The sequence below is a fragment of the Rhineura floridana genome, chromosome 5 (genome assembly GCF_030035675.1).
Source record: "Rhineura floridana isolate rRhiFlo1 chromosome 5, rRhiFlo1.hap2, whole genome shotgun sequence".
Lineage (NCBI taxonomy): Eukaryota > Metazoa > Chordata > Lepidosauria > Squamata > Rhineuridae > Rhineura > Rhineura floridana.
The window spans coordinates 4,679,911-4,701,625 of NC_084484.1; the positions used below are offsets into that span (position 1 = coordinate 4,679,911).

Consider the following 21,715-nt stretch of genomic DNA (forward strand, 5'->3'; position numbering starts at 1 on the left):
GCAGGGGGAAGGGAGAATTTCACCTTGTGGTTTTTTCCATTACAGGGTTGCAAGAACACCTGCACTTGGCTGACTTTCTCTTCTCCTAAAGATACAGGATCAGTCTCAGGCCCTGAACCTGGCAACCCTACTTGAGAGGTGCAGTTGTGACTTCCTTCCTGGTCTTTGGATGACTGTTCAAGCCCACCGCTTCAGAAAAAAACATTGCTCAGAGTAGTTTGAGCCTTGTGATACTTGCTTGGTTGCTTTTTCCCCCCAGCTAGCGAGACTTGACAAAATTTCAGATGTTTACAAATAAATTCCTCTAAGTCCTCAGAGGATAATGGCTAAAATTCTCAATTTCGCTTTCTCAAGTCTTATGTTCAGTTCTCCACATTTTCACATCAGTTTTGTGATTTTTTTAAAAAAAAGTCCTCCTGCAAATTCTTCAGTATTTTAGTGTGAAATTCTCCTAATACACACATTACTGTATGCAATTTCCTCAGATATACACATTTTGGGGAGAAAAAGCCCTCCCTCTCTAATATAATGCAATTTTGTATGTTATTTTTACTAATATATGCATTTTTACCCTAGTATATACATTTTTGTAAAGATTGCTTGGCTAGAAAACTCAATTGCAAAGTTAAAGAAATGTGAATTTCCAAGAATGGCTGTGTTTTGGTTTGTGTGTTAATGCAGAAAGAGTGAATTAGGTAGATTCTCCTTTAAATGGGAACGGAATCGAATTTCCCTGCTTTGAGTCAGTTTGAGGGCCTGCTAATAAAACAGGGCACAGTTTTGTTAGTTGTTCATCACTTCCTTATCTGCTGTGGTGCAGTTTAGAATATCAACTGTTTTTGAATGTGAATGTGAACCACCTTGAGCATTCCATAAAGGTAGGGGATAAATGTTTTAAGTGACATGATGAGAGCCCTAGTCAGTTGCCTGTCTTATTGTTTAATACTTGTGTTGTTTAATATGTTGTTGTCGTCATTGTTGGAATGTTGTAATCTGTGCAGGTGAGGGCCCTTGGACTGGTTGACGTGGAAAGAGTTGTCCCAAGTGTTGAGAATGTTTCTCCTCTCTTTCAGATGCACACACAAGATCTGATCCTAGCTAACGTTTGTCTTGTACACCAGATCTCCAGATTGGCATTTTGAGAGAATATATTATTTGCATATTTCTTTCAGAAACTTTCCTATCCACTTGATGTGCTGTGGAATTCTCAAGGACTGACATCATTCCCAGAATGATTTTTTTTAAAGGTCTGTTTCTCTGACCATCTACCTCTGTGCAAGGCAAGGATGCTGGAACCAGGTCGAGGGATATCATTTTAGCAAACAGCAGAGGAAATGGAAGAATACAAAAGAGTTTTTTTCAGTAATGGTGGCAGAGATGGGATCTGCTGGCTCGTGCCGTATCGAAAGCAGTATCAATGTCACATGTATCAATTGGAGTTCATTCTTTGTCCACTATCCACTGCTTTGACTGATCCATTTTTTCCCTTGAAAATAGGTTAATATTAATATCAATATTTTGGAAAGGAACTAATATTTTTAAAGGAAATATCTGTGTTTTTAAAGGAAAAAGAAATAAATGGAAAGGAAAGGAAGAAAGCAGCTTTCAGTGCCCCCCCCCCATCCCCAACCTTCTCCTAGGCAAGCTTAGAATCCTTAATGCGGGAGAGCTCTCAAGGGCTAGGTTTGCCTTTTAATCTCTATTATAGGCTTGGCTTGCTTACTCCCACTTGGATCTTGGGTTAAGGAGGGGGGGATGCATGTGTGTGTGTGTGAGAGAGAGAGAGGGAGACAGAGGGAGAGATGTGCTGTGAGTAAAATCAATAAAAGAACAATATATTTGAGGGAATATTCAAGGAAGGAAAATCCAGTGATGGGGAAAGCCGCTGACATTTGGAGCAAACAGGATCGCTCCGCAAAGATGGAGAATATGCAGACCATTGGAAAATCTGGTGCTAAAACCAAATCCAACAAAGTTCTTACCTATTCCTAGGTGGAGTCAGATACTCAGCAAGCTTTGAAGGCCCATTCTTAGATACATTTAAAGTTAAATTGCCTATCCAAAGCGTATTTTAAGAGCATATGTTTGATTCCTTTTAAAAAACATGTCATAAAAATGATTGCAACAATATGTTGTTATGTGCCTTCGGGAGCCAGTGTGGTGTGGTGGTTAAGGTGTTGGACTAAGACCTGGGAGACCAGGGTTTGAATCCCCACACAGCCATGAAGCTCACTGGGTGACTTTGGGCCAGTCACTGCCTCTCAGCCTCAGAGGGAGGCAATGGGAAACCCCCTCTGAATACCGCTTATCATGAAAACCCTATTCATAGGGTTGCCATAAGTCAGCAGCCTTCCGTGTTCCTATGTTCCAACTGCCCCTTTTTACCAGTTGTTGTTGTTATGTGTCTTCAAGTCGATTACGATTTATGGTGACCCTATGAATCAGCAACCTCCAATAGCATCTGTTGTAAACCACCCTTTTCAGATCTTGTAAGTTCAGGTCTGTGGCTTCCTTTATGGAATCAATCCATTGCGTGTTTGGTCTTCCTCTTTTTCTACTCCCTTCTGTTTTCCCCAGCATTATTGTCTTTTCTAATGAATCATGTCTTCTCCTTATGTGTCCAAAGTATGGTAACTTCAGTTTCATCATTTTAGCTTCTAGTTATAGTTCTGGTTTAATTTGTTCTAACACCCAATTATTTGTCTTTTTCGCAGTACATGGTGTGCTCAAAGCTCTCTTCCAACACCACATTTTAAATGAGCTGATTTTTCTCTTATCTGCTTTTTTCACTGTCCAACTTTTACATCCATACATAGAGATCGGGAATGCCATGGTCTGAATGATCCTGACTTTAGCGTTCAGTGATACATCTTTGCATGTGAGGACCTTTTCTAGTTCTCTCATAGCTGCCCTGCCCAGTCCTAGCATCCAGAGTACAGGGGCTTAACGTATAGTTTATCACAACAGTAATTCAGTTTGTAAAACCAGTGAGCTGGGCAGTAGATGTTGTAGGCTACAACTCCCATCATTCCCCACTAGTGCTATCTGGGACTGATGGGAGTTGTAGTCTAAAACGTTTGGAGAGTGCCAGGTTAACAAAGACTGCTCTAGAGAAATTATCATCACATGTGATCTGAAAACAAGGGAGTGGGATGGATGGTGGTTAGCCTAGCCCTTCCCTCAGTAAATGAAACTCCTGTCCCGGGCTCTGTTTCACACCACCCTTTAATATGCACTAGCTGTCGTCTAATCATGCTGCTTTAATGTTTAAACTGGCGCAGCGCTGAGGATGCATCTGCATTTTCAGAGAGAAAGAGAGAGTGCATGGCACAGCCCCCTTGGAACTGCTCCGCTTCAGAATTAGGAATCTGATAAATGAATCCTTCTCTCACTTCTGGAATGCAGCTTTGTCTGGGAAAACAGGAGTGAGTTCTTTGTTGTTGTTTGGTGGTGGTGGGGATCCAGCTATAAAATCCACTGCATCTGCATTCTGAAGAGGTACAGTCCCAAGAGGGCTGTATCACAGGTTCTTTCGGAATACATATTGTGAAGATTTTGGGAGCATTTAGAGCCAGTCTATCATCTGGTTGCCCTAACGCTTGATCAGTCACAGGCAGAGATGTTAGGAACATGGGAAGCCGATTCATACCGAGTTGGACCATTGATAAGTCTAGCTCAGTCTTGTCTCCACAGACTGCCAACTGCCCTCCAGGGTTTCAGGCAGGGATCTCTCCTGGCTCTAACTGGAGATGCTGCGGATTGAACCTCGGACCTCCTGCACGCAAAGTGTGTGCTCTGCCACTGAGCTACAGCCTGTTCCTCGATATACAAATGAAAGGAAGGCCACAAAATAGCTGCTCTGCCACTGAGCTTCGTTTCTGTTGAGAGGAGCCACCCTTCCCACATCTTGCGGTGTCTGGTATATCTTGGCTCAGATGTATGAAATGAGGGCCTTCTTATGTTCACCACAAATATGAGGCAAGCATTTCAGTCTTCAAAGTCTTCTCCAGCTTTTTTTTTAAAGTATCATGGGGGTGAGGATTTGGGGTGTAGGTTGGAGAGGGAAGACATTAGACTTCATCAAGTAGCTGATTGGGGTGTGTTGAAGTCCAAATCAATTTGGATTGGCTCAAATTAAGCTGGGTGGGAGAGATAGCTCAGCCTAATCTGAGCCAATCCAATTCAAACATGTACCTCCACAACTAGGGATGGACAAATCTAATAATTTCCATTTATCATTTTTCCAATCTTGAATTCAGTTCTGCACATTTCTGCAGCAATCTGCATTTTAAAAAAAATCCTCATGAAAATTCATTAGGATTTCAGTGCAAATTTCTCCTAATACACACATTTTTGTGTGCAGTTTTGCCTAACGTATGTAACATATGTATTGTTGAAAGCAATTTCCCTTAATATAATGCATTTTTGTATAACTCATACATTTTCATTTTTATGCATGCTTTCCCCTAAAATATGCATTCTTGTATGCATTGTTTGGGTCGAAGAACTGTGTTGCAAAATTAGGAAAACTGGGAATTTTGAAGGATGGCTTTGTTTCAGTTTGTGTATTGGTTGGAGAAGTGTGAATTAGGGAGTTTCACATTAAAACAAAATAAAATAAAATGCGACTTCCCCCATTACTATCCACAACAGATCTTCCAGGTACCACCACCCCTCCACCCCAAAATTAACCCAATATTGCATGCCTCCAGCGGAGAGGAGCAGATTGCCTAGTCAATGATCCGTCACAACACATTATCATCTTCTCATCCAGTCCACGTGACAGTTTAGAAAGCAGGGTGTACGCTCCAGTAGGGTGGTTGCAGAGCAAATAGTTTATTATTATTTATTTTTCTGTATTAGATTTATGTCCCGCCCTTTCTCCCTGCAGGAGCCCAGGACGGCAGAAAGGAGGCTCAGTGGCAGAGCAGCTATTTTATGGCCTTCCTTTCATTTGTATATTGAGGAACGGGCTGTAGCTCAGTGGCAGAGCACACACTTTGTGTGCAGGAGGTCCGAGGTTCAATCCGCAGCATCTCCAGTTAGAGCCAGGAGAGATCCCTGCCTGAAACCCTGGAGGGCAGTTGGCAGTCTGTGGAGATGAGACTGAGCTCAGATGACTTGAGCAAGTGAGATTATGGGGAACACACACACACACCACCCATCACCACTCCTTTGTTTGTGTCACTGATCCCTGGAAAAGCTCTTTAACGGGAGGTGGAGGCCCAAGAACATCCCTTTGGGTCTTCTAAAGGAAAAGAAATTAAATTTACACACACTCCTTCCCCAGGTAGAAAGTGTCTGTTCAACAATTTAGGCGTCGTAAAACTTGACTTGATCCTTATCAATTCATTTTGATTCCACTGACAGCTTGCTTTGTCCCCCCCCTCCCCCCCCGCTCTTTCCTTTTTTTGGCTCTTATTGATCCTGACCTAGGAAAAAGGCTATTAATCCTGAAGCCAGAAAAGATCAGAGATAAGTCAAAAATGTGCTTGTTGTTACACAGCAGTGTGAAACATTGTCTTGCTGTGTGTGCGTGTGGGAGGAGGGAGAGAGTGAGGAACATGGAAGAGAGAGAGAAATTCTGGGCCTCTGCAAAAGGAGGAGGTGGAAAACCAGCGGCTTGTATGAGTGAGTATTACCTCATTGGGTTTATGGGATGGATGGCCAAGAGGCACACGAGAGGGCAGACAGGGGATGGAAGAGACAGACAGTCTGAGCGAGGGATGTACTAGTAGCTGTCCTTTAGGCTCCAAGAGATGGTTTTGCAGGACACTGGCATATCCCAGTGCCATTTTAGATGACGTGTAGCTTTTAATGAAAAGGCAGCAGAGACGGGCTGCATCGTGGCCTCCTTCATTTCTTGGCTGGGTGGAGAATTCATTTGCCCATAACTCTTTTCAGGTCAAATTAGAAGCATTTCCCATCCACACATAAGCAAGTTGGCACTCAATCCAGTCTTTTTGCAAGGGCTGGTATTGTGCATAAATCATTTGCTCCAAGTTCTCATGTGGAGCCTCCATCTTCTCCTTGGATCAAAATTTCCCTCCATCCAATAGCACAGGATGTTCCTGTTCTGATGACAGAATCTCCACCTCCTTAAGGCTTCTCCTCTTTATTGGGCTGGGGCAGCTTTGATCAGGGTATGGGTCCAGCTCCTGTTTGTGTTGAGCCTAGAAGCCAAACTCTTTGTTGTGCAGGGTTCAGTCTTGGGTCCAGTGTTCTTCAACATTATTGATGACTCGGATGAGGAGGTGCAGGGAATGCTTATCGGATTTGCAGATGATACAAAATTGGGAGGCACAGCTAATACCATGGAAGACAGAAACAAAATTCAAAGGGACCTTGATAGGCTGGAGCATTGGGCTGAAAACAACAGAATGAAATTCAACAGGGATACATGCAAAGTTCTACACTTAGGAAAAAGAAACCAAATGCACAGTTATAAGATGGGAAATACTTGGCTCAGCAATACCACATGTGAGAAGGATCTTGGAATTGTCATTGGTCACAAGCGGAATATGAGCCAACAGTGAGATGTGGCTGCAGAAAAGGCAAATACTATATTAGGCTGCATTAACGGAAGTATAGCTACCAAATCGTGTGAAGTATTAGTTCCCCTCTATTCAGCACTGGTTAGGCCTCATCTTGAGTACTACGTGCAGTTCTGCACACCGCACTTTAAGAAGGATGCAGACAAACTGGAACAGGTTCAGAGGAGGGCAGCAAGGATGATCAGGGGACTGGAATCAAAGCCCTGCATTGAGCAGGGGGTTGGTCTTGATTACCTTATAGGCCCTTCCAATTCTACGATTCTACGAAGACTGAGGGGAGATAAGATAGCACTCTTCAAGTACTTGAAAGGTTGTCACACAGAGGAGGGCCAGGTTCTCTTCTCAATCGTCCCAGGACACAGAATAATGGGTTCAAATGACAGGAAGCCAGATTTTGACTGAACATCAGGAAAAACTTCCTAAATGTTAAGGGTGTATAACAATGGAACCAATGACCTAGGGAAGTGGTGGGCTCTCCAGCCCTGGAGGCATTCAAGAGGCAGCTGGACAACCACCTGTCAGGTATGCTTTAAGCTGGATTCCTGCATTGGGCAGGGGGTTGGAATCAATGGCCTTAGAGGCCCCTTCCAGCTCTAGGGTTCTGTGATTCTATGATTCTCACAGTGCTTTGGATATAGCTTCACCTGGATGATGTCCTGACTGGGCATGTTTCCTATAGGGTCCGAAAGAGGGGGCAGTCTCTCACATATACACTTCCCAGCAAAACAATTTGTTGGGTGCCACAAGTGATGAGAGTGCTGTTGTACTAATAACCTGCTTGCGGGTTTCACATAGGTATCTGGTCAGCCATTGTAAGAACTGGATAGTGCACTAGATGGGCCTTTGGCCAGATCCAGCTGTAGGACTCTTGTGATGTTCTTACAACTGAACTTTGCAGGCTTGTGTGATGAGCCTTTTGATTCAGAACCACCCTCTAGATTGTTTGTCATGAGTATGCAAATTTTTCTTGCAGCAAACACAACAGCCCTGTTCAGGTGTTCAAAGCCTCACCAGATACCAGGAGAGGAGCGTGTGTGGTAATCTTGTTGCCTGGCCCCACCACCCTCAAAGCATTGGATGATGAAACGTGGCAGCAGAGAGCCTGATTTACATGGGTCAGCTCCCTCTGTAATCCAGAACCCGACAGGTCCAGAGCAGGCTCCCTCTTGCAGATGGTTCTCCAAATGGTTGCTCCTTCCCACCATTCCACAGCAGTTTTCTTCCTGTTTTTTAAGCGTTTGCCCACTCCTTCCTTGAACTCTGCCCATCTCTGATTCTCATTTTTGTTTTTGCCACCAGGGTCATTATCGCCCCCCTTGTGTCGCTACATTGAGATGCTGGTTTTCTGCGTCTTCCTTACTTTGCCTCCAGAAGCAGCCGTCTGCTTGAATCAGTCCTTTGTGCTCAGTAAGGGATGCAGTCACCTACATTGCTCCAAAGCTCCATCTCTCTCTCTTTCTTCAGTCACCAAGTCAGGGGCTGCCCAGCTGCCTTGACTGTGATCATCGGTTCACCTGAGTGTACACACATTTTAACTTTAAAGCTTCTGACCCCAAGAGCCATTCTAAAACCCACTTTTGAACTAGGAATGGGACAACTTCCACTCCAAGCCAGAACCCTAGACTGTGATTGGGGGCAAAATGGGTCCAGGATCCACCACCTTCAAGCCCAGAGATGTGCTCCACTCTTGTTTATATGCAGGGCTAATTGGGTCGCAGTGGTGGGTGGTGCCTACTGGGGCTGGTAGGACAGAAGTCAGCGAGGCCAACAGTCAGTGGCAGTCTGCACCAGAGTCAATGGCAGGCAGACTCAATTCTAGTTTTGTCCCCATCTTCCTCCTCCTCTCCGTTGAGTTCTACCAAGTGAACCCTGAGACTTAAGGTTCAGGTTCAGCCTGTTGGTTGGAAGGGGAGCCCACAGCCTGCCTGTATAGTCAGGCACTTGCATGCCCATTACTCCCGATTGTGTAGAGAGCTGTACATGTGCAGGGTCCCCTTTCTGGTGTTGCACTGACAGGCTTGACAAGAATTTGCTTTTGCAAATAACAGGATATGGGCGAGTTGAATTTGTATATTGTTCATAACAACTGAAAGTCAAGAACAAGGGGAAAAGACATTTGCTAAAGAGGTAACATACTAAAAGCTCTTGAATACTGAGAGTTCTGAGAGCCCCCCTCCAAAGTCTTGCATTGCAATGGAGGCTGGTCTGTTAGGTCAAATGCAGCACTGCCTCATCAACAGTCTGTTCTTAGACACCCCCACTCCTTCCTTACAACCAGTCAGGGGGTGGCTTTGCCTGCCATTGGCTCTGGCTCCCCCTAGTGTTGGTCTCCATGCTGTATGCCCTATCAGTCTCAATGGGCAACAACCATCACTGTTGCACTCAATGCATATGCATCAGGAAAAAGTCCACAGAGCATGAAACATTGAGGATGAGAAATACCGTTTCATTGCCCAGGAGGACATTCCTGTTATCTTAAGAGAAAGTCACAAAGTTAACTGCAGTGTAGGGCCATTCTATAAGCTGTCTAGGATTGCCAGCCTGAGAATAATTCTGTATCTTTAGGAGAAAATTCAGCCAAGTGCAGGTTTTCTTGCAACACTGTAATGGGAAAAACCACAAAATGAAATCCTCCCTTCCCCCTGCACAACTTTTAAAGATACAGAAGACCTCTTGGTTGCCAGGCCCAGCCTCCAAGAGGTCTTCTGTATCTTTAAAAGTTGTGCAGGGGGAAGGGAGAATTCCACCTTGTGGTTTTTCCCATTACAGTGTTGCAAGAAAACCTGCACTTGGCTAAATTTTCTCTTTTAAAGATACAGAATCACTCTCAGGCCCTGAGCCTGGCAACCCTAAAGGTGTCCCATGGTAGACCCAGATTAGACATAGCCCTCTCAACTGCAAGCATTGGCTAATCTCTAATGAATGCATCCTGTGATATATAGATTTTCAGATATTCATAATATACATGAAGTGTAATCATCAGCATCTTAGGTCTATGTCTAAACACATAAAATATGAGGAGGCACTTCCTAAGGCTGCATACACCACACATTTAAAGTGTATTATTTTCCTCAAAGAATCCCGAGAACTGTAGTTTACCCCCACAGAGCTAGTTTCCAGCACCCTTAACAAACTACCATTCCCAGGATTCTTTGCAGAAAACAATGTGCTTTAAATCTGCTTTAAATGTAGTATGGCGTGGTCTTGAGAAGTCCCTGATCTGCATTCCATCTTGGCCTGAAACCACTAGGTGGCCTCAAGCAAGCTATTTCACACGGTTGTTGTTAAGGGTTGGCTTGATGATGTATGTGAAGTGCTTTGGATGCTCTAAAGCAAGAAAAAAATGCTAATTATTATAGCGAAAGCCCATGGGGAATTTTGCAACCGGGGCTAGGGACTGACTAAAAGAAAATCAATGTAAAAGGAGAAACATTCACTCACTCACTCACTCACTCACACACACTTCTCTCTCTCTCTCTCTCTCTCTCTCTCTCTCTCTCTCTCTCTCTCTCTCTCTCTCTCTCACACACACACACACACACACACCAGACATGTTAAAGCATATTATTTTTCCCCAAGGAATCCGGGGACCTGTAATTTACCCTTTGCAGAACTATAATTCACAGGGGTCTCAACAAACTACAGCTCCCAGGATTCTTTGGGGGGTGCTTTAAAAGTTCTTACACTCCTGTCTCCTATTCAAAAGCAAGCAAAACAAATCAACAAACCAAGATGGGAATATGAAATATGCTGCAGAGTCAGGGGAAATGCAAACAATATTCCGTCACACGTTCCATGCTGGGGCAGGGTTTTACTGAGCGCCCACCGCAACCCACATTATTGGAAACATCCCAAGCAACAGATCATGACTGAAAAAAGAAAAGGAAAAAGAAATATGCAGGTGATCCCCTTGCCTCTGAAAGCAACGTACTTTGCCAGGCTCCTGTCTGGACTGAGACATCATTGCACAATCGTATTCACATACATGCACGGAAGGTGGATAAGGTGAAGGGCAGGCAGGGACGCTGAGAGCAAGAAAGAGACAGCAGTTTTCTTGCTTGCTGTTTTGCTCCCCTGGTGTCCCTTGATTGCCTGATTGATATTTCTGACACATTTTCCAATGACTGAATCCTCAAAGTTCAATGGTTTGCCCAATGAAATAAGACCCTTTGGTAAACATTTCTTTTTGAACGTTTCATGCCCGCGTTGCTGCTGGTTACCACGTCATCATATTCCTCTTTCTTGGTGCCGCTGCTGGTGATCAAGTCCTGTATATTTTTAGCTGTTTGTTCGCATTATAAATCCTGCAGGCTTTAAGCTCTGCCAGGTACTCCTGGTGTAATTTACCTTTTGGTTTAATGAGAAATAGGAGCTGAGTCAGGGATAAAGGCGTGTTAAGTCAACACAAATAACCATAGGTGGAGAGATCCCAGTGGAGGAGAATTAGAGAGGAACACAACACCCAGGCAAGTTGATAATGGGCCACAATGCACTTCGAGCTATCATTGAGGGGTGGGCAAAAGGTAGCCCGGAAACGGCTGGTTGAGCTCTGCACGATTTGCAGTTGGTCAGCAAGGGCTTCTGACTCCCAGCTACTAAAACATGGCAACAACAAGATGACTTTGCCCCACCTAGATTAGGCAGCTGAAATGAGAAAGTTAACAACGAGTGGATGTTTGCCAGCACACCCTGAAGGAAGACTCAAGACACAATATACATGGGGAAAAGTTATATTTATTTAAATATAACACATGAAAAATCTGCAATAAGAAGCCAATAAGATAAGTACAGGCAAAATGGAGTTAAATCAAGGTCTGTGAGGGAAACATGCCTCCACCCCTGGGCATGTAAGCAGTGGCGCTGGTGGCTCTCCAGGAAAGGATTGAGAGAAACCTCTCCCTCCTTGCTAAGTGAGCCTTGAATATCTGAAGCTGACATGCCCACCTGAGCCCTGTTTTCCATCCTTTCACCAGGGTGCGCACAACAGGCCCCAAGGGCACCCCTAAGTAACCCCGAAGCCTCAGGCTGTCGCTGATGACTCCAGAGTGCCCCCCAACCCACAAATGCCTCAGTGTCAAATGAGGCCTAACTTTCCCACACTGGATGCCAAACAGACGAAATGGATAGAATCAAAACCAAACTAAGCCATACAGTGCAAAGTAGGAGGAAAAAAGAGAGTCCCGAGATCAAGTCAGGGGCTCCTCCAAAATTCCTCCTGAGCCCCAGAAATGGCAGCTAGCCCATGTCCACACTGTAGAGAGAGGGAAGGAGGGTGCTGCAGCTGTGAAAGGAGGGAGAAGAGCGGGAGGAGCAGCCCCAGATACTGAACTGGCTCTTCCCAGGCTATGGTCTGAAGGCACATGAGGCCAGCCCCCTGCAGAAGCTAAGCAGGGTCAGGTCTGGTCAGTGCCTGGATGGGAGACTGCCTGGGAATCATATGTAAGCCACCTTGGGTTTCAATCATGAAAAAAAAGGTGGGGTATAAATTTAATCAATAATAAAAAACAATAATTCCCTTCTCATTGGGTACTCCTGCCAGCATGGACCGCGGGCCTCCTCCCCGCTGGGAGAGATCAACTCGAGTGTCTTGCAAGGCAGAAGGGTGAGGCACCTTGGACAGCTCCTTGAAAGTTCAGACTGAAACCCAGAGTGGATTCACTGCCCCACTGACATTGGAGCCACCAGCCTCCACTAAACCTACCTAATTCACACATTCTGAACCAGTGCACAAACCAAAACACAGACATCCTTCAAAATGTGCACTCCCCCTCCAAATACTGCGATGCATTTCTACAACCAAAATATGTGTGCAAATTATGAGTGAAAATAACATGCAAAAATACAGTATGCCAGGGAAAATTGCTCACAAAAATGTGTATAGTAAGAGGAATGTGCACTAAAATGCTGACAATTTTTTGGGAAGATTTAAAAAAGAAAGGAAAAAATCAGAAATGGATAGGGAAGAATTACAAACTGATGTGAAAATGTAGCAATCTAAAAACAAGATTGGAAAGCCGAGAGAAAAATGGAAATGGACAGGTCTGTGCCTTGCAAAACCCATGCTAAGGCAAACCTCTAGACTTGCAAGATAACTACAAGAAAAGAAAATAGCTTTAGGTTTTGATAAAAGTGGGTTAAGTCCAACTAAGTCATTGTGCAAGCAGAATGACTTCTGCTTTACATAACAAAACTTCTTCTCCCCTATGAGCTCCCCCCCCCAGCTCAAAATCTGCTGCACAGGGTTGTGAGAACCCCCAGAGAAGTTCCGTTGTTCAAATGAACGTTGCTTCACTCCTGCAATGACTTGGCTGAAAACAACCCTGTAGCTTCATGCTCCTCCTCTCCTCCGTAAGTCTTTTTAGTAGTCTCTATCCACGGGTTCCAGAGCTGTATACATTTATGTAGCAGTGAAGACAGCAAAAAACTCACTTCTCCACTTCTATTGCATCCTCAGCTTGTTAGAGTGGCTAAAGGCTTATTGAATACCAGCTCTAGGGAGGCGGTAGAGCCATCTAAAGCCCACTGTGACAAGGTGGCTAAGCATTTTGATGATGCTGATGATCAGGCTGGGGTGACTGGAGTGCTTTCCTGTGCAATATTGTTCATTGAGTTTCAGTTGCTGTGGCCTGCGTACATGAACAAGGTACTTGGTTGGGTTTGTGCAACCACTTTTGCCTTGGACCAAAATCTGGCAGGGAGAGGACAGCTAGATGGGCCAGGGAGATAATTAATGTTTCTCTCTAAGAAGTGGTTCTGAAGCACTTCCTGGGGGCGGGGGGGGGGGAAGAGAGAGACATCAGATAACAGCCACCATGATGACAGAAGAAGAATGGCTAGGAATGGCAGGTGACCTCAGTGGCTAGGAGTGCCTTTTACCACCTTCGGCTAGTAAAACAGCTATGGCAGTTTCCAGCTCGGAATAGCTTGACCACTGCTGTCCATGCAACGGTAACCTCAAGGCTGGATTACATGTGTACAAAAATAATTTTGCAAAAAAATTGCAATATTTTTTTTAAAAGACTGGATTACCTTAATGACCTGAAGCTGGCAGAGCAATTAGGCCCGATGCTCTCATGGAACAGCAGGAGGGATGGCTCAGGATCACAGGCCAGCTGCCCCTGCCCCCTCCCTGACCCTTGGAAAGCCTCATTCCAGGTCCTTCTGCTGGCTGCTGCCGGCAAGGATCTCGCTGGCATCACTTCTGCCCACTCAGCAAGCGGAAGGGGGAGTGCCTCATCAGCATGTGATGCTGGGGTCACTCAGCAAGGCTGCGGCTGCCAGAGGCCGGCAGGGTGACTGGAGGGCCACCTCAGCCCAATCCACACATACCCAGGCCACCACAAAGGGGTTTGGGATTGCTCTGCCACTCATTTTTAGAACTCTTAATATAATAATAATTAAAAAAATCTCTAAGTGGTATATGAAAAAACAACATCAAAAAATACAAACATTAACATTCAATAAAATGTGCTAAGATATTAAGATTTTGTATTGATTTATAAATAAAAGAGTTGTCAACTGGGGCTTTAAAGGGTTTGCCCTCACGACAACTCTGTGAGGCAGCACACACTGCCACTCCCATTTTACAGATGGGGAGGGTCAGTTTTTTACTTAAAACAACTGTGCATATAATTACATGCAACCCTCTATTTTGAAATGTATTTTTTTCTTATTAGAATGAAGGAGGAAAATGAAGAGCAGATAAATTTAGAGAAAATTAGTCAGGCTTTTGATTTCTGCGAAGCCAGGTGATTCATCCAAATATTCAATATTGTTTTCCTGTGATTTTATGATTTGAGGAAGGATGGGAAATAATGCTAGAAAAAAAGTTGGGGGAAGTCTGGTACATTTTACTGATCATTATAAAAACAAAGGAACAAATGTAAATATTATTTAGTGATAAAATCTGAAGTAATCCTTGTTTATGCTTTATGAAACAAAGTAAAAAAATCCGTACGTTCTCTATTGTCAAAAGAACTAATAACCTGTTTTTATTTACAAATGTATGTAATTCCTATTTGTACTATATTATGTTATGATTATAAACAGGGGGGAAATGAAATGTATTTTTGCAAGAGGTGGGCTGAGAGAAAGAAGTGAGGAAGTGTGGTGTAGTGGTTAGGGCGCTGGATTAGGACCTGGGGATCAAAGTTCAAATCCTTACTCAGACATGAAGCTCACTGGGTGACTTTGGGCCAGTCACTGTTCCTCAGTAATCTACCTCACAGGGTTGTTGTGAGGATAAAGTTGGGAGAGGGTGAAGTGTGCACACCGCAATGACCTTCTTGGAGGAAAAGTAGGATATTAATGTAGTAATAACAACAATAACAATGTCATAGACCCTGAAGAGCTGAAGAGAAAAAAAGCTTCACTAAGTTTGGTAGAAAGGCATTTTAAAAAAAAGTTTCTACCAAACATGGTAATACTTTTTCTGTCCAGCTATTCAGGGTCACTTACAACATAATGTAACCTCAATTCTTTCTATCAGCTGAGCTCTTGCAAAAAATACATTTCATTTCCATCCCTATGTTTAGCCTTTAGTTGCTGAAGGAACACTAATGGCTCACTGACAATGAACCTGCAGAGCAAACCAACCCAACCCATAAGTCCCAACCCAAAGACACCCCTCCCCCGGTCACTTTGGGTTTGGAACCTTCAGCAGACATTTCCTGCAAATTTACGCTTAGCAGCCATGAGGACGAGAAGCCTGCAGTGTTCCAAGCCAGGCCCCAGTTCCCCATCACCCGGCCCTGCTTCCACCTGATGTCCAAAGGCAAAGACAGTGAGTGGGCTGTAATCCCTTCTCTCTGAGGCCACTTACATTTCCCATGCTGAAAAGGCTGTAGATGAGGACTGAGCCATCCTCTTGGATGCAGAGGAGGTCCTCGCTGGTTGTCCAGCCAAGATGCACAGCCGGGCAGTTCTTCCACTGTGGGAGGAGGAGAACCAAGCAGTGACAGGCACTTTTATTTTCCATACTGCGCTTTCTGCTTCAACAGCACAGGGTTCAAACCCAGAGAGCTTTGCCAAGTACAAATCCCAGCCAACCACAATCCCATTTTCCCTTGCTGACCCTAGGCTGGAAATTCCCTCCCAGAATCACTGCACAGGGCTATCTCTCCTCAAACCCAGGAAGCTTACTCCCAAAGTCCTCATTCCCCGGCTGGAACAAAACCCAAGTGCATGCAACTGCATTTGCTCCTATTCATCCCTCGTAACGCTTGCATTCCCCAGTCATTCTCATCTCCCTCTGTTGCCCTCGCTGCTGGAATTGTAACCGCTTGGGGGCAGAGAACTGACCTCCCCCTCCCTCCCCCTTTTTGCTGGTGTTACTCTGCAAAGTGCAGTGTTTACTGATGGCTGCACATCACCGATAACGTACTACTTACTGGAATGCTAGCCAAGAGGACCCCAGAGGCGGAATAGATTTCAAGAGGCGGCCGGGAACTGGGAGATTTTTCTTTCTTGGTTTTCAGCAAAGCTAAAAGATAAGAAGAGTTGGAAAAAAAAACTGGAGAGAAGCCAACTCTCCAATTACCCGTTTTCCCAGCTCTCATTTAATTCCTTGGGTAGTTTCTTTCATTATATTATTACTAGCAGTTTCATACTTGACGTTGCTTGGGAATTCAAAGAAACGAAAAAAATCGGTGCTGTTTTGAAAGGTTCCGTCTGCCATCTTGATTCAAAATGGTGTCCAGCTGTAGCCCAACAGAGATGAAAACCTGCCCTTCAGTCTCAAAAACCACCACGCAACGTTACAGTCCTGCTTCAGATGAAACCAAATCCAAGTCCATGCACAGGGACAATCCAAAAAGAAAGGGCCAGTCACTATCTCCTTGACATGCTAGGTTTCAAACTGCAGGGAGATTTTTTTTTCTTCCCCTCCCCTCCCCCGCAAGGGAACGTTCAAACGTGCACCCCTTCTTTTGCAGCTCAAAGTGGTACAATCAAGGGATAACTTTACCACTTGATTCTGCTGGCCGAACAAACTGGCCTTGAGTATTTTCCAGAAGCATAGCTTGGCATGGAGAAAGTGGAGAGAGAAAAGCGTTTCTCCCTCTCTCGTAACACTAGAACTCGTGGGCATCCAATGAATGTTGGGAGATTCAGGACAGACAAAAGAAAGTACTTCTTCATGCGGCACACAGTAAAGCTATGGAACTCACTCCCACAAGAGGCAGCAATGGCCACCAACTTGGAGGGCTTTAAAAGAGAATTAAACAAATTCATGGAGGAAAAGGCTATCAATAGCTACTAGCCATGATGGCTGTGCCGTGCCACCATAGTCAGAGGCAGCGTGCTTCTGAAAACCAGTTGCAGGTAGCCACAGGAGGGAAGACTGCTCTTGCACTCAGGTCCTGCTTGTGGGCTTCCCATGGGGGTATCTGGCTGGCCACTCTGAGAACAGGATGCTGGACTAGATGGTCCATTGGCCTGGTCCAGCAGCCGGGATCGTCTTATGTTCTTCAGACAGTCCTGTGTGTGCTGGCTTGAAATGTCCCCGATTAAGGCAGCATGGACAAAACTTTAATTTGTTCCGAGAATGCCGTAGATTACATACAAATGGAAGGTTTGTTATTATGTACTGTATATTAACTGAGGATTTTGTCCCATTGCTTGTTTTTAACAGGGCCGATAAGTGCCATGAATCCTTGTTGCAACCAAGGAGAACAGGCCAAAGGCCTTCACACTCTCCTTTCAGTCCTGCACTAAAAAACCAATGCAAAGGGCTGCTGCTCTACTCTCTCCCAGGAAGCTAAATTTGGCTTTAAATCCAGACTTGATCAATTTGGCTTTAAATCTAAACTGAATCGAATTTTTCACCAAAGTAAGAGTAAGTTACCTAAAACACCTTGTGGGACGAACGGGAGGTGCCCCTGCGCTAGTCTGACCGTAGTATCTACACAGTAAGACATGGGGTGGGTCAGGGTATCTCCCTCTCACGAGAGGAAACTTTTACTTGAACTGTACCGCTGCTTTTCCACTCTGTGTTGTTGAACTGTGTTTTCTTGTAATATGATCTCTTTTTTAATATGTATTTTGTATCTTCCTTTTATATCTGTTTAATTGTGGTAGCCCATGGCTTTGAACAATAAAGACTTCATTCATTCAGAATTTTTCACCCATCCCTTATGGCCACTAGCCACAATGACTATGTTCTCCTTCCTCTGTTGAACATAAGAAGAGCCTGCTGGATCAGGCCAGTGGCCCATCTAGTCCAGCTTCCTGTTCTCGCAGTAGCCAACCAGATGCCCCAATGGGAAGCCCCCAAGCAGGACCTGAGTGCAACAGAAACTACCTGCGCTTGTGATTCGCAGCAACTGGTATTCAAGGCATTCTGCCTCCAACAGTGGAAGGAAAACATAGCCACTGCGGCTAATAGCCATTCTGAGAATGGCAGATTGCCCTAGTGCCTCCAATTAACAGCGGGCCCTATTCCTAGGCCCCTGTTTATTTCTACAGATCCCACTCTTCCTCCAAGAATCTTAGGGCTGCCTCGCACCAGTCCTGTGGGGTACGTTAGACGGAGAGAGAGAGTGACTGGCTACTTTCCTCTTTCAACAAGCCTTTTAAGTTGAGACCTATCCCAGTCTGCATCTGTGTCGGAATTGCTTTTTAATATGTTCTTAAACATTCTTTTTTAAAATGTTTTTAATGTTAGAAGAGGTTTTGATTGCTTTTTTAAAGTAACATTTCTGAAGATGTTTTAATGTGTTTTAAAGTTTGTTTTTATGATGTTTTAATGTTTTTAGTGCTTTTGTTTGCCGCCCTGGCCTCCTGCTGGGAGGAAGGGTGGGATATAAATCCAATAGTAATAATAATAATAATAATAATACATCACACAGGCCCTATGCCCTGGCAAATGACTGACACAGGGCCGCAGGGAGGAAACCTTTCAGCAATAAAGGAGCAGCTGACACCATAACGCCTCCCGCTGCCCAAGAAGGGAACCTGGTCCTTGACGTACCAATGGGGCCCCCATAGGGAGCAGCAGCAACCAAGCAGTCTCGCAAGTCCTCACTCACGTTCCAGCCCATGCTGTACACATCTAGTTTCCTGCAGGGGAGAAAAAAGGAAAAAAAAGAATTATAGAAAAGCCTGGGGGAAACTCTTTGAAAATCTCCAAATCTGCTGCAAACTGTTATGCAGTTCTGCTGCAGAATGCAACTTGACCAGAATTTTTGAGAATCTCAGTTCTCGTTCATAAAAAAAGGAAAGTACGTTTCTAGACCTCATTGGTTACAAAGACATCATCATCGTCATCAATTAAATTAAATACCTGCCGTCCACCCAAAGTGTCAGCTCTACACTGCATCAGCAGTGTCAGGGGGGGCTGGAAATTCCTGGGTCTTTGGCAGGGAAGGAAAGTCCTTAGCCAGCAGTCGGGTTGTAAATCTGCTAGGCCTATCCGAAGCGTACTTGCCGAGTCAGAAGTCCAGAAGCGAGGTCAGTGGAGGTCCGGGATCAATTGCCAAGGAGGTCAGTCAAAGAGATGCTGCAGGGAAACTAAGTCTACACAAAGCCACGCCTGACGTTGCAGTCAGCAACAAGCTGCAGCCAAGGTGTGCCTTATAAAGAGCAGGATGGACAGCAGGTGTGAGCCCTCAGCGTTTGGGCCTTAAGGAGACAGGCCTGCCTCTCTTCTCCCTGACCTTCTGCTGTCTACATTCTGCAGGTGAGGGGGGAGTATCCTGTTCACTGTCTGTGTCTGGCTGCAGGGCCTCTGTTGTCCCTGGGGTGCTCTGCAGCTGAGGGGCAGAAGGAGCTGGATTCTCAGGAGGCTCCTCCGTGTCTCCTGCTGTTACTCCCGAGTCGTCCTCATCTGAGGAGTCCTCTGACGGGGCCATGACACAAAGGTCCCAGTGCAGCAGTTTGAAAACTGTTTTTAAAAAAGTTTAAAAAGTCGCCAAATGCAGTTGGGACTACAACTCCCATCATCCCCTCCCAGCTCAGCCAATGGCCAGGGAGGATGGGAGGGGTCGTCCTCAAACATCTGGAGGGCCCCACGCCAGCTAAGCATGAATGACACTTTTGCCTCAAGAGGCAGATTTGGTGTTCTATGCCTTCAAGTCGATTACAACTTATTATTTATTATGGTGACCCTATGAATCAGTGACCTCCAGTAGCATCTGTCGTGTGAACCACCCTACTCAGATCTTGTAAGTTCAGGTCTGTGGCTTCCTTTATGGAACCAATCCGTTTCTTGATTGGCCTTCCTCTTTTTCTACTCCCTTCTGTTTTTCCCAGCATTATTGTCTTCTGTAGTGAATCACGTCTTCTCCTTACGTGTCCAAAGTATGATAACCTCAGTTTCATCATTTTAGCTTCTAGTGATAGTTCTGGTTTAATTTGTTCTAACACCCAATTATTTGTCTTTGTCGCAGTCCACGGTATGCGCAAAACTCTCCTCCAACACCACATTTCAAAGGAGTTGATTCTTCTCTTACCCACTTTTTTCACAGTCCAACTTTCACATCCATACTGTACCTTAAGAAAACACAAACAAGGAGAAACCGGTGCTGCGGCAGGAGGTGCACCCTCCGCGCCTTTGCGTCCCGCTTGTCTCACAGAGCTCAAGGCAGCGCGCGGGACCGGCACCGACAGTGCAAAAGAGCCGTCGTCACGACGACCTTGCAGATTCAGTTCATTTCAAACGTTTTGGAGGATTTTGCAAAGGATCGAGGTGGTGGGGGCGGGAGAAAAGGGGGTGTATTCACGGCTACTGCCTCCGAGTCCCAGTTGCTGGGAATCGCAGGTAGGGAGAGCACTGCTGTTGCTCGCAGGTCCTGCTTGCTGGCATCCCCTTGGGGCGTCTGGTCAGACACTGCGAGAACAGGAGGCTGCACTAGATGGGCCTCCTTTGGCCTGGCCCAGCAGCCGGGCTCTTGCTATGTTCTTATGCCTACAAGGAGCCTGCAGGACCTGAGGACTCTTTTCTTTTAAAGGAAGGAGGGAGAATGCACCGTGGAAACCTTTTCTTCCCGTCCTAACCACTCTGAGTCAAGCAAACTCTTTGCTTCCTACTCAGGGACTTGGGGCAAAGCTGCCTGGCCTGTAGTGCAGGCCAAAGTAGGGCTCTCCAGGATCAAGCACTGGGCGCACAGCGAGCCCTCTCCTGTACCTGTGGCTACGGAGCAGATGAGGACCGCGTTGAGCTTGAGGACAGGGCTGAATGTCTGCTTGGTGTCCGAGGAACCCAGCGCCATCTTGCTGTGGCACTTCAGAACCACCTTTTCATCCTGCTGTTGCAGAAGCACCAGGAGATCTTCAAGTAGCAGCACGTGCAGGTCTGAGAGAGAGAGAGAGGGTTGCAGTTGTTTACCTGCTTCACAGATCCTGAGAAGGACATCAGGAGCGCCCAGCAGCTGAATCAACTAAAGGCCCACTTAGTCATGGGTACCAAGGAAGATGCCCGGTACCAAGTCAGACCCTTGGGGTCCATGTAACACAGAACTGCCCAGAATGTCAGACGGGGAGTTTTTCCCCAGCCTTCCTGGAGATGCCATTGGGGATAGACCCTGGAACCTCTGCATGCCAGGCAGATGCTTTACCCACTGAGTTACAACCCATCTTCCAGAGAGGGGCTATCTTGGATGTCTTTCAATCTGTAGCCTGTTTTAACCTTTTTTGAATACTGCTGGAAGTTCTGATGTTTCAACAGCTGGTTCACTATTTATTTTTAGGGATTTTGTTTCAAAATTACTTTGCTCTGTACATCTTTTTGGAAGGTGAACACAGGAAGCTGCCTCATACAAAGTCCCTTGGGCCCACCTAGCTCAAGGTTTGCTCTGTCTACACTGACTGGCAGCAGCTCTGCAGGGTTTCAGACTCAAGAGCCTTCCTACCACTAAGCCATGACGCCTCCCTGCTTTGACCACCATTTTGACAGAAATGTGGGATGCAAGTAACAAAGTCAACTAGAGAGGAAGAACACACAGAGAGAGACTGTCCCCCTCCAAGAGACCTGTACTGTGCCGTGTATGCTGGGGTGGGGAGTGTCAGCCACGTACCCACAGTCTTATCTTTGCTGATGCACCAACTCGGGCCCCTCGTGGATCATGCGCCGGCTTCAGAGGTCAAGGTTCTGGGCAGCAGAGAAAGGCAGTATTTTGAGGAAGGGAAGAGCAGTACAAAGGGGAGGGTATTCCAGGCAGGGGGTT

General features: G+C 45.5%; 2 protein-coding genes across 7 annotated transcripts in view; one reads left to right on the forward strand and one right to left on the reverse strand.

Moving 5' to 3' along the window:
* The window catches only part of LOC133386194 (vacuolar protein sorting-associated protein 16 homolog), a 32,633-nt gene extending 30,049 nt beyond the window's left edge, over positions 1-2,584 (forward strand). For 3 of the 6 annotated variants that reach the window (XR_009763082.1, XR_009763084.1, XR_009763083.1), the window contains exons 9-10: positions 46-878; positions 1,074-2,583. Coding sequence is in view for 2 of the 6 variants with exons in the window: in XM_061629878.1 (XP_061485862.1) it covers positions 46-135 (90 nt within the window). In the remaining 4 variants the exon portion in view is untranslated. Of the gene's footprint in view, positions 1-45; positions 879-1,073 lie in introns of all 6 variants that reach the window. The other 3 variants (XR_009763085.1, XM_061629878.1, XM_061629876.1) reach the window with 3 other exon arrangements.
* Positions 2,585-15,294: 12,710 nt separating this feature from the next.
* LOC133385749 (vacuolar protein sorting-associated protein 16 homolog) lies at positions 15,295-20,839 on the reverse strand. Its single transcript, XM_061629334.1, has 4 exons — positions 20,677-20,839; positions 18,523-18,611; positions 15,944-16,035; positions 15,295-15,483 (listed from the first exon to the last, which is right to left on the reverse strand). Exons 2-4 carry the CDS (start codon positions 18,590-18,592, stop codon positions 15,295-15,297), a joined length of 351 nt encoding a protein of 116 aa, XP_061485318.1. The 5' UTR covers positions 18,593-18,611; positions 20,677-20,839.
* Between the last annotated feature and the right edge of the window lie 876 nt (positions 20,840-21,715).